The sequence below is a fragment of the Phascolarctos cinereus genome, unplaced genomic scaffold, assembly GCF_003287225.1.
Source record: "Phascolarctos cinereus isolate Bilbo 61053 unplaced genomic scaffold, phaCin_HiC Scaffold_4;HRSCAF=312, whole genome shotgun sequence".
NCBI classification, from domain to species: domain Eukaryota; kingdom Metazoa; phylum Chordata; class Mammalia; order Diprotodontia; family Phascolarctidae; genus Phascolarctos; species Phascolarctos cinereus.
In genome coordinates, this window is record NW_027555847.1 from 657,707,169 (window position 1) to 657,720,454 (window position 13,286).

A 13,286-nucleotide genomic window follows, 5' to 3' on the forward strand; every position below is an offset into this window, starting at 1 on the left:
TCCGGTCTATTATGGACTAGGGAACCCTGAAGGGAGAAGATTGGGGTCCCAGTCTGCCAATCCAAATGAGGTAGGAGGGGGTGTTGAGGGGATAGCTTCAGAGCACAGGCTATATAAGTATATCTCCAATAAATACAAAATAATTTTGTGAGGGAAGACATTAGTAGCTGGAGGGTTCAGGAAACATTTAATATAGAAAGTGCTGAGCTTTGAAGTCAACTGGGGATTTTAGGAGGTGAAGCCAAGGAAGGAACACATCCACAGCATGGGGGACAGCTAATGAAAATGCACAGAATGGCGAGATGGAGTGTTACATAGGAGGAACAGAAAATAAGCAGTTTGGACGGATTGTAGAACACACCAAGAACTAACTTAGAATAAGGCTGTAAAGGCAAGATGGAACCAGACTGTGAAGGCTAAAGCTAGGCTAAAGAGTTCATGTTTTATCCTAGAAGCAATTAGGAATCCACTGAAATTTCTTGAGTAGGATAGTAACATGGTCAGGTGTAAGCTTTAGGAAAATCATTTTGATGACCATGTGGAGGGAGGAGTGGTGGAATGGAGAGGGAAAAGAATGGAGACCAATTAGAAGTATATTACAATAGTGAAATCTAGAGGTGAGTCTAGCCTTAACTAGAGTGGTGGCCTTGTGAGCAGAGACAAAGTGATGGATATGACAGATATAGATTTAGAATCAATAAGATTAGTAACACATTGGATATAGGAGTGTTGAGAACCGGAACTGATTCAGGCTGGTCAAGTTTTTCCATACTTTGGATTGGAATGAAATGAGACAGTTGAAGCCTATACAACAGTTAACCAGAAGAAATTTACTTAACAATAGCATGGAAAGGATATTCGATACGGATACGGCACTATGTCAGGTAGCGGCGACAGCTTTCCTTGTCTCTATGCAGAAATTCGTTGGGTCAGAAGACTGCATTGACGTGAACTTCAGAGGAACATCCATCATAGTCTGAGGTTCAGGCTCTTTCATGCTCTGGGAAGTCACATCAGGAGTTTGAGTCCGAGTCTAGTATCTCCGTCAAGTTTCAGGGACAGCTTCCCTGTCTTTTGGGAGAAAACTATCCCAGCCTATGAAGCAGGGATCCTAGGAGATAGTGTTACTATACCTCACCCCTAGGTGGCATGGTCCTAAAGGTCTTCTAGAGGATCTTCCATAACTTACATGGCTTTAGAACCAATTCAATTCAATAAGCATTGATTAAACACCTACTTTGTACCAGGCATAGTGCTACGTTCTGAGGATACAAATAAAGAAAAGATAGTTCTTGCCCTCAAGGAGTTTATAGTTTGATGGAAGAAGACAACGCAGAAAAGGAAGCTTAAAAACGAGAGGGACCTGACCATACCCAGAATGGGGATATGTTGTTCCGTGGAGCTGAAACCAAGCAGAGCTGCTGATGGAAAATGGAGAGTTACCTGGAAAGTTCTGAGCCCTGTACAAAGGAAAGCTTTGGAAGGAATTTATTGCTCCACCCTCTTGTCCTCCAATCTGAGGGGAAAGGAAATTGAGGGAATTAAGAGGGTGCTGAACATCAAAAACTGAGTCAATTGAGATTTCAGGTGATCAGCTTATCCTGTGGAAGGCAAAATGTTCCTTGGAGTTGAAACCAAACTGAGATGCCGATGGAAAATGGAGAGAAAATGGAAAGAACCATTACTACAGAATTTTGACCTTGGGTGTGCAAAGAGTTTGTCACAGACAGTACTAGAGGAAGAGCTTAATGTAAGTAAAATAATGATGATGATGATGATGATAATCATAACGATACAGAAAGACAGCAAAACCAGAACAAAACCAAAAAGCAAAATGACAATCCCTGGCAATAGTGTAGTGCGATGGTTACCTAATAGGTAGGAGAACAAAGTTTAGAAATCCCAGGATTCACCTTTTGAAGGACTGAATCCCACATCTTTCATGTTGATGGCAATTCACAATGGATCTCCCAATGCAAGGTGGTTTCAAAGAGCAGGATCAGCACCAGCAATATGGCCTCCACAGGGCAGATGTTGATGTTTCTGAGATAATCCGCAATCCTTATTATGGACAGGCTTCTCTATAGTGAGGCAGAAAAGAGGTCAGTCACAGCCCGTCTCAGGGACAAGGTCAGTATGGAGACTTGCCATGTTTCACCATATGCTTCATGCTACCCAAAGTGCCAGGGATACAAGAACTTCCCCCTCCCTGAGATTCTTGTAGAGAGGAAGTGACACCAAATTTTTGCCCCTTTAGAGAGGCCCCTGATGAGAAGCTGCCTTCTTTTCTCAGGGGCTAGACAAGGATTCTCCCTCACCTTCATAATAACGAACACTTGACACTTCTCTAAGGTTTTCAAAGCTTTTCTATGTATGGAACAGGGGATGTTCCCATGAGACTTCAATAAAGCTGAAAAGTCAGAAGAGGCTTTTTTATATTGAAATGTAAAGAGGAAGGCCTTCAGATGCAAAATCGAAACTGGAGAGCCCTGATAGACCTCTTGGGGGTTCCCTACTATGATAGTAACTTGGAAGCTGGTGTTCAGCAATCCCTTTTATCCAAATGGGTCAGGGACTTCAGGAGGATACTTCAGGCTTTGATTTGACCAAAGGCTCCTTACTGTTCCTAATGGATAACATTCCCCCATAAGCTACTCATGAATATTCTCCTTATCAACCCCTTAGGAAGAGGACTCTTTTGGGAAAGTGTTCCCTCCACAATACTAGCAGATTTCACTAATGATCCTCTTACAAAGGTGTGGGTGTTGCAGCTATAACCATAGCTAACACCTAATATCACTAAGGTGATACTTCCAGAAAGTTGAATCTAATTACTGCCAAATCTGTCTGGTCCGAAGAGGAGTGGGGAACCTGGGGTCTCAAGGCCACATGTGGCCCTCTAGGTCAGGCCTGCACAACCTGCAGGCCACTTGCAACACCCCAACGGATTTCCTCTACATACAAGGGATGTTTTGCTCTACATTTTTCGAGGGTCACCCGAAATCCTTTGGCTTGCCCTGAGGTTGTGCCAGCCTGCTCTAGGTCCTCAAGTGTGGCTCTTTGACTAAATCCAAACTTCATAGAACAAAGTTCGAATTTAGTCAAAGGGCTGTACTTGAGGACCTAGAGAGCCACATGTGGCCTTGAGGCTGCAGGTTCCCCACCCCTGTAAAGCATAAAGGACTCATGGTGTGGTGGCATAGATCCAGTCTACCAAACCCATCTCTTAGGAATTTCATCCCTTCCATTGCTGTCCCCCAGTCAGAGAAATGGCTGCAGAGAGAATTCAACTTAACATGTAAACAACTCGACATCTTAAATCTCCTGAAAAAGGACAATGGATTATCCCCGTCCAGTATTTCTAACTAATTCAACGGTCCTTGCAAAGTACACCCCTGTGAGTTTCCCAAGCAGATGGAACTCTGTGGTCAGGAAGAGTTATGCTTTGGACTAAGCTTCAGCAACCAGTAACTCATCACTATTGTTATTTAAATTTCTCCTGTAGCTTTCCAAAAACAGTCCATTACCCTCTAATCTCCCTATAGAGGAAATCACTCTCCAGGGTGTGATAATAGGGTGATCCTGATTCTCTCTTACTACTGGAGCCCAATTCTCATTGTCACTGTCATTCTCTTCCCCTATAACCCTGACCTCAGCAGTATGCAACACTTTTTCTAGGGGGAATTCTGGGTCTGGGATCATACTTCCCTCCAGCGGTCTGCCAGTCCACATCCCGATTAGCATCATCCCTTTCACTTGTACTATTACTAAGTCCATGAGTAAGCCTGCCTTCAAGGCAGAATCTATAAAAACCAAAATTTCTTTCTCTAGTGACTGAATGCATACAGTTTGTTTTCATTTTCCTTATACTGGTGATCCAGATTTTCCAAGGTCATTTAAAAATAGGCAGGGAATGCTCAAACTAATGCTATCTCAACTTCTAAGTCAATCTCCTTTTGCACCTAAACTAATCTGAACAGATCATTGTGGGGGGAGGGATCCTTTTCTAACCTGTTGAAAGGATACACCATATTGTACCAGAAGAGTCCTGGACAAAGGGGAGACAAACTTAGGGTCCGGTATCAAACTTAAAAAAGAAACAGGGGCCTTTAATTCACTTATAAGGATCCCCGTGGATCACATATAGACTTAGAACACCATACATAATTATCTATGTTTTGTTGTATTTTTACTTATTTTGTTAAATGTTTCCCAATTATATTTTGATCTGGTCTGCCACAATGGTGAGTGTTTTAAGCCCCATGTGGATACCTCTGTCCTGGACCAATATAGTCTTGGGGACTGCTTCCCTGCCTTTTAGTGGAAAATTAACCCAGCCTATATGGTAGGGAACCTAGTAAATGGTGTAGCTACCACAGTGGGGTTAGGAAAATGGAAGAGTCCAAGAGAACTCAGATGGTGTGAGCTTGGGTGACTTGCAGGATTGTGTTGCACACAGAAATGAGGAAGTTTAGAAGAGGGGTGGGTTTCAGGAAAGAAAGTATCAAGTTCCACTTTGGACATGTTGAGTATAGTTTGAAGTGGCAATGGGATATCCCTGTGTAGGATGAAATCTGTCATAAAGAAAAGTCCAAGGGGCAACTAGGTGGTGCAGTGAACAGAGCACCAACCCTGGAGTCAGGAGGACCTGAGTTCAAATTCGGCCTCAGACACTTGACACTTACTAGCTGCATGACCCTGGGCGAGTCACTTAACCTCCATTGCCTCCAAAATTAAAAAAAAAAAAAGGAGTCCAAAGATCCTTAGAGAAGAGAAATGCTCATACCCAAGAGAAAGTCTCTCCTTAGGCCCTGGATTGCCTCGAGTCACTCTTTTGTTCTTATACTTTTACAATAGATGCAAAGAAAAAGATATATTTTAAAGTGAAAACCATCTTCTGGTTGAAGTCCAGCAAACAGTGAGAAAGGGTGTACCACAGTCCTTTTCTTTTAAAACCACCTTCTCTATGCCACTTTCTTTGAACCCCACCAGGTAAAAGCAATCTCTTTCTATCTCAAATGTCTTCTAGAATTTGTGCCTTTGTCTCTTATCTTGTACTGATGTGTGCATGTTTTCCATTCAATTTAACGAACATTAAGTACCTACTACCTGTAAGTCCCTATGCTCACTAAGGGGCTAGGAAGATAGTGTTACAGTACCTGCCCTCAAGGAATTTATAGTCTAATTTAGGCTGTAAACACCCAGATAAAGATGATCCTTACTAAGGTGTCAGAGGGGCCAAAAACCATGAGAAATTGGACACAGGAAAGATCACTTTCAACTGGGAGGAAGTGTTAGGAGAGGTTTCACGGAGAAGGTAACAATTGAATTGAGGCCTTAAAGGAAATGAAAGACCTTTCACAAATGGAGATGTGAGGAGGGAGGATTGAATCCAGGCATGTGGGTCATTAGAATTAAAATCATGAATCCTAGAGAGAACAGGATAAATATGGATGAAAACTGGTCCACTTTAGTTGTAACTCGAAAGTACTGGAAAAGGAGTGATGTAACATGGTTGGACAGGTATTGGAACTGTATTGTAAAGGGTCCTGAACGCCAGGCTCAGGAGTTTAAATTTAATTCTATAGATTATGGAGAGTTACTGAAAGTTGTTGAGTACATCACACCTATCAGATTGGCTAATGTGACAAAACAGGAAATGATAAATGTTGGAGAAGATGTGGGAAAATTGGAACACTAATGCATTGTTGGTGGAGTTGTGAAATGATCCAATCATTTTGGAGAGCAATTTGGAACTATGCCCAAAGGGCTATAAAAATGTGCATACCCTTTGACCCAGCAATAGCACTTCTAGGGCTGTATCCCAAAGAGATCATAAAACGGGAAAAGGACCCACATACACAAAAATATTTATAGCAAACAATTGGAAATTGAGGGGATGCTCATCAGCTGGGGAATGGCTGAATAAGTTGTGGCCTATGAATGTAATGGAATACTACTGCGCTATAAGTAATAATAAACAAGCAGACTTCAGAAAAACCTGGAAAGAATTGCATGGACTGATGCTGAGTGAAATGAGCAGAACCAGGAGAACATTGTACACTTTTACAGCCATATTGTGCAATAACAAACTTTGATAGACTTAGCTCTTCTCAGCAATTCAAGGATCTAAGACATTTCCAAAAGTCTCATGGTGGAAAATGCTATCCATATCCAGAGAAAGAACTATGGAGTTGGAATGCAGAGCAAAGCATACTATTTGCTCTTTTTTTTTCCTCTTGTTTTTTTTCCCTTCTTGTGGTTCCTCTTATTAGTTCTAATTCTTCTGTACAACATGACTAATGTGAAAATATGTTTAATAGGAATGTGTATGTAGATCTTATATCAGATTGCATGCTGTCTGGGGAAGAGAGGTAGGGAAGGAGGGGGAGAAAATTTAAAACTCAAAATCTTATGGAAATGAATGTTGAAAACTAAAAATAAATCAATTTTTAAAAAAAGTTGTTGAGTAATAATAATAGCTAGCATTTACATAGCCCTTACAAATATTATCTCATTTGATTCTTATAACCACCCTGGGAGGTAGGTGCTCTTATCTCCAACTTTCTAGTTGATTCCTCAACTCCAACTTTACAGTAACGCAGCCAGAGATTAAGTGACTTGCTTAGGTTCACCCAGCTATTAGTAAGTGTCTGAGCTAGATTTGAACTCAGATCTACTCTGACTCCAGGCCCAGCTAATCACTGAACAACCTAACTGCCTATGACATGACCACATCTATGCATTAGGAAGATTATGTTGGTAGTTTTGTGAAGTATGTACTGGGGGTGGGGGAAAGGAGTGAGAGAGGGGAGGCAATAAGAGGTGTCCAGATGATGGATAATAGGAACACGAATTAGGGTGGTAGCAGAGAGAGAGAGCAGAAGGGACCAGGTGCTGAAGTTACTGTTGATGGTACATTTATTGCCTCACGAGCATCACAGTCAGAATGTTGTAAGCTCATTGAGAGAAAGGATTGTCTTGTTTCTCTTTGCATAGCCAGTATTGCGGGTCTGGAAGCAGGTCTCTACACAAAGTAAGCACTTAATAACTGTTGACTGGAATTCCATTGAATTTAACTAGTCCAGGACGGAGGGGCTCAGGCAGGGTTGGGGCTGCTCCCTGTCCCATCTCGAAGGATTGTTGAGGATCCAGAGTTTGAACAAAAAGGGCAAATAGGCAGACGATGGACGCTGAGACAAGAGGGGCAGGAATCATCTGGAATGTCTCAGGACACTGGGTCCCCCATTCTCCTGCTCTAGAATGCAGTGGGGGGGGTTGGAGGCGGTCGAGTTAGACTAGCAGCTAGAGTCCAAGGGTTCCAACTCTTGCTGCTGGAGGGCGAGTGACCTTAGACTGACCCGGTGTCTGGACTCAGGGATCGGTAGGAGGCTCTGGCTGTTGAACTCTCTTCCCCCAGCAGCCGCCGAAGGGCGCTCAGACGCTAGGAGCTGGATGGGATCGTGCCAGTGTAGATTTGGAGGAGAGGGGACTGATGATTAAGAGCTGCTTTTGCCATCTCGGGGCAGGAGGTCTAGCTGGAGAAAGGGACCAGAACTCGGGAGTCAGGGCTGGAGTGGGAGGTAATTGGAGGGATAGCGGTCCCGAAGGCGAACGGCATAGGTTGGGCCTCTGGAATGGAGCCCAAGGCCAGGAGGCGAGGATGCCAGGTTATATTCAGGGCCGCGAGGAGAGTTCACGGGGATTCAGTTCTCTTGTCGCCGCCCACCCCCACCCCACGTCCCCAAAGCCTTGGTCCCTGCCTCGGCCCCTTCTTTTATCTGGAACTATAGAGACAGCTCTGTCCAGGCCAGTGTGGGGATTATCCAGGATTATAGGGAGTTCCGGGACCTGGGATAAGAGGACTGCCACAGTGCCGGGACCCCAGCAACTGGGACTGCTGCAGCAGCTTCTCTTCCGTCTTGGAAAGCCTTCCCTTCCTCGGGCAGGCTCTGGTCAACCCTCTCCTCTGGGCACACACTCCGCACCCTTACAGTGGCGAGGAAGAGGGCGAAGGATTCCCTAGGGAGCCCTCAGAGGCCAGGGGGAGGGGCTGCGGAAAGAAGGGGAGGGAGACCGAGAGAGAACAGAGAAGGGAAAGGAAGGAGGGGGCGGGAGGGAGATTCCTGGTCCAGACAAAAGCTGTTGGTGCCCCTCCCCCACTCCGCCCCCGGCCGGCGGCTCTGGAGGGCTCCATTCATACTCGGGGGGTTTGCGGGGGCGGGGTGCTGGGAGGTGGGAAGGGAGTGAGAGCAAGAATCTCCTTCCTCCTCCCGATCAAGCTGTCAGTTCCCGCTAGAGGCAGCGCCGTGCGGACACACACACGGGCACGCACACTAAACATACACATTTTACACACTCACGCTCACGCTCCGCAGGGACAGACGCGGGGCGGGCCCTGGGGCCGTGGGGGGAACAGAGCCACCGGGCCCAGCCCGAGGTAAGAGGCCGCTGCGGGAAGCCCTGACTTGTCCCCCGAACCTGCTACCCTGGGGGTGTCAGGATCCGGTCTGCTTGTGCCGGGCAGGGAGCCCAGTCCCTCCACCAGCCATAGTTTCCCTCCCGCCTGTGGAGGGGGTGGGGAGAGGAGGAAAAGGGGGATGGGAGGTGGGGGGCAAAGCTTGGAGTGAACTTGGCGTGTGTGTCTGGTGGGGGGTGGGGTGGGCTCCGAGAGGACTTTCATGAAAGGCTCAGGGGGAATGGAAGGAGACCAGACAGTAGGGGTGGGGAGACTGATTGGACCTGGAAGGGGGGGCTCTCGGGGATAGGACTGCAGTGGCTCTGATGGACTAAGGGAAAGAGTCTCTTAGAAGGGTGACTCTGGGAAAATTTGGAAGGGGACACTTTGAGGTAACTAGAAGGGAGGCTCTGAAGCACATGTGGAGTGATAATCTGGAGCGAAAGGCACTAAGGGGAATGTTGAACTCTCACAGTCCCTTGGCCTTCACTCCCTGCATCCATCTGAAGCTAAAGGGATTTGGACTCAGGATAATAATGTGTGTGTGAGTCTGAGAACTGGAGAAACCCATCCTGCAACTCCAAGTTATAGACTAGGTAGTGAGTGTCTGAGCCCTTAAAACCATCCTTTGGGGTTCCTTCCTCCCAATGATTCCATCCCTACTTCCAGACATTCTTCCTAGAGGGTCTGGGGATGACTGGTCTAACCCTAATCCTCTGGGCAACCTGCTTGCCATGGAACGTATTGTCCAACAGACAGTCTTCCACATTTACTCCTGAACATGCATATTCCACTACTCAGACCCAACTGGCATACTCTCCAACATTTGACAGATGCAGACACCTAATATGTTCTCAGACTCATAAGCACCTGGAGTTGGGGATCAGCATTCTTACCTAAGACTTTCCCTGCTTTATCCCAACTCCTCTGGGCACAGGGAGGAGGCACCTGTTCCATCTCTTAAAGTACCCCTGACCCTTAGCCAGCCCTTTCTCTTCCCAGACCCAGTGTCTTGATTTTATAAGGTCTGAAGAGATGCATGCCCAAGGAAAGGAGAAGGCTGCCCTTCCCAAAGACTGCAAGGATCTTTGAGGTAGTTAACCCTAAAGATCAACTCATCCCTTCAACTTCCTGGGTCCTTCCAATTCCTTTACCCATCTTTTTTTCTCAATTGTAAAGTATCCTCCAATAGTACTCGCTTCAGTCCCCTCTGTCCCTTTAGACCCTTTCATTCCCTTCAGCCTGACCCATCCAGCCTTGAAAGCTTAGATCATCAAGTCCAGCTGAGAAGGAGTTAAGTTCTGACGGGCCCTCATACCCGAGTCCATTCTGATGCCAGTCCCCTCAACCCCGCCTCCGTTTTGCCCAGCCATCTGTGCCCTCCAGTGGCCTACCCGGCGTCATCCCCGGACCCCAGCAGTGACATCCGGCTTGGGAGGGGGACTGTGAGGAGCAAGTCTGGAAGGGAGGAGTGGAGCAGTTGGGCTAGGAGGTGCAGTGTCCGGAACTCTCCAGCTCTCTCCTCCCTTCTGTCGCTTTGGGGAGCCTCATACTCTTGCAGGTGCTGGGACAGTGACTGCCTCCCTCCTTCCCTTTTATCTCCCTGCGTTCTGTCCCTGAGCACACTGGAGAAAGGGGGTGAGATGGGGATTTCGGCCCATACATTTCAGTGAGTGTTGGATCTCTGTGTACATCTCTGTTTATCTCTGTATCATTGTACCGTCATTATCTTTCTTTTTCTCCAGCTAGGTCTCTCTCTGGTTTTGCTTCTTTCTTTGTTTTTCTCAGTCTCTGTCTCTCTCCCTTCGTGCATCTCCCTCCCTGCGCATCTCTCCCTCTCTCCTTTTGTATCTCGATATCTCTCTTTCCTGGCATTTCTCTTCTGTCTTTGTCTCTGCCTTTCTCTATCTCTCTGTTGCTCTCTCCTGGGCCCCCCCCCTTTCTGTATCCACAGTCACTTTCCTCCTGCTCCACCTTCCCCTCTCCTCCCTCCCCAACCTGGCTTGCCCGATCCACTGCCTAAATCATCACGAGGTTGGCAATAGAACCATCTAGGTTCCTGCCCAGTTTAGCCCATTCTGTAGCACCGGCTGTGGGGACCACCCGGGAGGGGCACTATGGGGAAGGGGTCTGCCAGTCGTTCCTTGGGATCTCCTCAACTGGGAGAGCCCCGCGGGGAAGGGACGCAGCATTGACGCCACCCAGCACATTCTGCGTCATCCGTTCCCGCGGCAACCACAGGCAACGTCACAGCACACTCCTCCCCCTCCCCCAGTAGGGGCTTCATCCACTCGGGGCAGGGGGGCGTCACGCTTCAGGGAAATGACACCAGGGGCAGAGGACATAGGGATTCCTCTGACATCTCACCTTGGGACAAGAGGGGACTGTCTGGCAGGGGGAGCCCGAGAAACAGGGAGAAACCTGGGAATGGGGGAAGGGAGGGGTCAGGACATGGTCCAGCAAGAGCATTCCACTTTGGAGGGAGCCATGGCCTCAGGATGGTGAGAGGCTAGTAGGAGGAGGATGAAGCTTGGAAGACGTGGGATTCCCACTTTGGGGGGGACATTGCCTATTTGGGGCTGGGGGAGTAGGACACGCTTACCTGCGTGGGAGGGAATTTGGAGTAGGTACAAGGCCTTGTGGTGAAGGAACAGGATATTGAGTGAGAGCTCTGAACCTCCTATCAGTGCAAGGGGCACTTGAACAGGAGAGGACAAGGTATTCTAACCATAGCCCCACTCTTCCTTCTTTCCTTCCTTTTTCCTTCCTCCTCGCCTTCTTTTTTTCCCCTTCCTTTTCTTCTTTTTCTCCATCTTTCTTTCCTAGGAGCTTCCACGCCCCCTCCAGGCTTTTGTCCTGGGGGATCCATGGCCCCTGCTTCTTAGGGACCGCAGGATGAGAAGAAGCCGCAGTTTCTTGGCCGTGGCGGTGAGCGGAGACGAGGTGCGCTACCCGGCTCGGGTGAGAGGGGGCATGGGGTCCCGGGGCAGGGCACAAGTAGGAGCTTGGGCACAAGTTTGCGGAGGTTCTAATAGTGCGCCCTCTATTGGCCACTCCCTTTAAGAACCTCCCCACGCCCACCGCCCCCGTCTTGGAATCTGGGATCCCAGCCTGTGCCACTCGAGCTTCAGGCAAACAGAACAAATCTGGGCTGGGATGCCAGGGTAGACTTCCCCAGACTGAAGGAGCTCAGATCACGGCCTCTTCCCTGCAGGGATTAACTACCCCTGCCTCAAGCCTCTGTATGGAGCCCCCAGCACTGTCCCTGCTGATCTTTCTGGAGTCTGACAAGAGAGGAAGGGAGTGGGCGTACTGGAGACGAGCTATTCCCTTACTTTTGAGGCCAGTCTAGGGGCGGAGCTCGAAGCAGCTAGGGGCCCGAGATGCGATCAGTGACTATCTCTCATTTAAGGAGTGTACCGATTTAAATTGGATTTATATCCTTCCGAGATGTGCAATTCCACGAATTTGGATTCACATGGAAACACGGGCATTCCTTGGGGAGGGAGGAGAGAGGACGAGGGGGAAACACGGGCTGGGATACGGTCCAATCCCCAATTCCCATCCTACCCTCTGCAGAGGCCAAGGGAGGCTGGGGAGTCAAGTCGCTGTAGACTCTCCCATGCAGGGGGCAGCACTCTGGGGCGCTGAGCTGCGTCCTCGTCTCCGACTCCGCCGCCTTTCCTCCGGTCCCTACGGTCCGGGCTGGGTGGACCAGGAACCTGTTGATGCAGTCTCACGGCCTCGGCCCAACACGCTGGCGCTGCTGATACCACCCCTCATCTCAGTCACCAGGGCAGAGCCTGACAGGTAGGGAGGAGGGTGGGGGACGAGGGGGAGGGGAGGGACTCTCTCCTGGGAGATTCCAAGCTAGAAGGGACCTTAGAAATTTAGTCGAGCCCCGCTTTATAGAGAAGGAAACCGAGGCCCAGAGAGGTGAAGGAACTAGCTTCAAGTCACACAGGTTACGCAGTTATCAGAGCCAGCCCTCCAACTGCTCAACTCCAAACCCACTGCCTTTTTTTTTTTTTTTTGCCACACCATGACGCCGGGCTTTGGCTACTTCCCTAACATAGTGGAGCCCCATGGACATGGTGGAGGGTAGGAAATAAGAGAAGCCAAGGTGTATGTATGTATGTGGGGGGGGGGAGTGAACCCAGCCCAGCCATACCATTAACAACCAGAGCAGTTTTGGTCTGTTCCCTGAACGTGGGACTGCTCATACTCTTATCCCCCTGTTTTTCAACCCACTGGCTTTTCTTCTGCCAGGCTGCATGGGGTCCTCCCTTTGAAATCATGGCCAAAGCCATCCTGACATGTTCAGGAGCTGCAGGGCTCAGATCTAGGCTGGACCCTCTCAGGATCTGACATACTAAGGGAATCCCACTTATAAAATTGAAGGAGCTTTGGAGATTATCTTGTCAAATCACTTCCTATTACAGGTGGGGAAACTGAGCCCCAGATTAGGGAAGGGAATAGCTCAAGGTCACAATGCAAGTTAGTACCAGAACCAGACTTAGAGTCCAGGTCTTCTGGTTCCTAGTTCATTATCTTTCTTTCTCCTGCACCTTACTTTGGATGAAAAGAATAATTACATTTGTCTCACATTTCTAAACAATTTTTCACTTCACAAAGTGCGTTCCTCACAACACTACTGTGTGGTAGTTGGTACAAGTCCAATGTCTCACTACTATTGCTTTTTTATAGATTAGAAAGTGTATGTTACATGATTTGTCCAGTCAAAAAAACCATATTAAGTGTGCCAAACTTTGTGTTGGTTTAGAGGCAGATACTAATTAAGGCTTTATCTCTGCTTTTATGATTCTCA

General features: G+C 47.9%; 1 protein-coding gene across 1 annotated transcript in view; it reads left to right on the forward strand.

Moving 5' to 3' along the window:
* Positions 1 to 11,319: 11,319 nt before the first annotated feature.
* Positions 11,320 to 13,286, forward strand: part of PDE4A (phosphodiesterase 4A) — a 32,413-nt gene continuing 30,446 nt past the window's right edge. The window contains exons 1-2 of the mRNA XM_078153898.1: positions 11,320 to 11,401; positions 12,038 to 12,268. Coding sequence (XP_078010024.1) covers positions 12,081 to 12,268 — 188 coding nt within the window. The 5' untranslated portion in view covers positions 11,320 to 11,401; positions 12,038 to 12,080. The remainder of the gene's footprint in view (positions 11,402 to 12,037; positions 12,269 to 13,286) is intronic.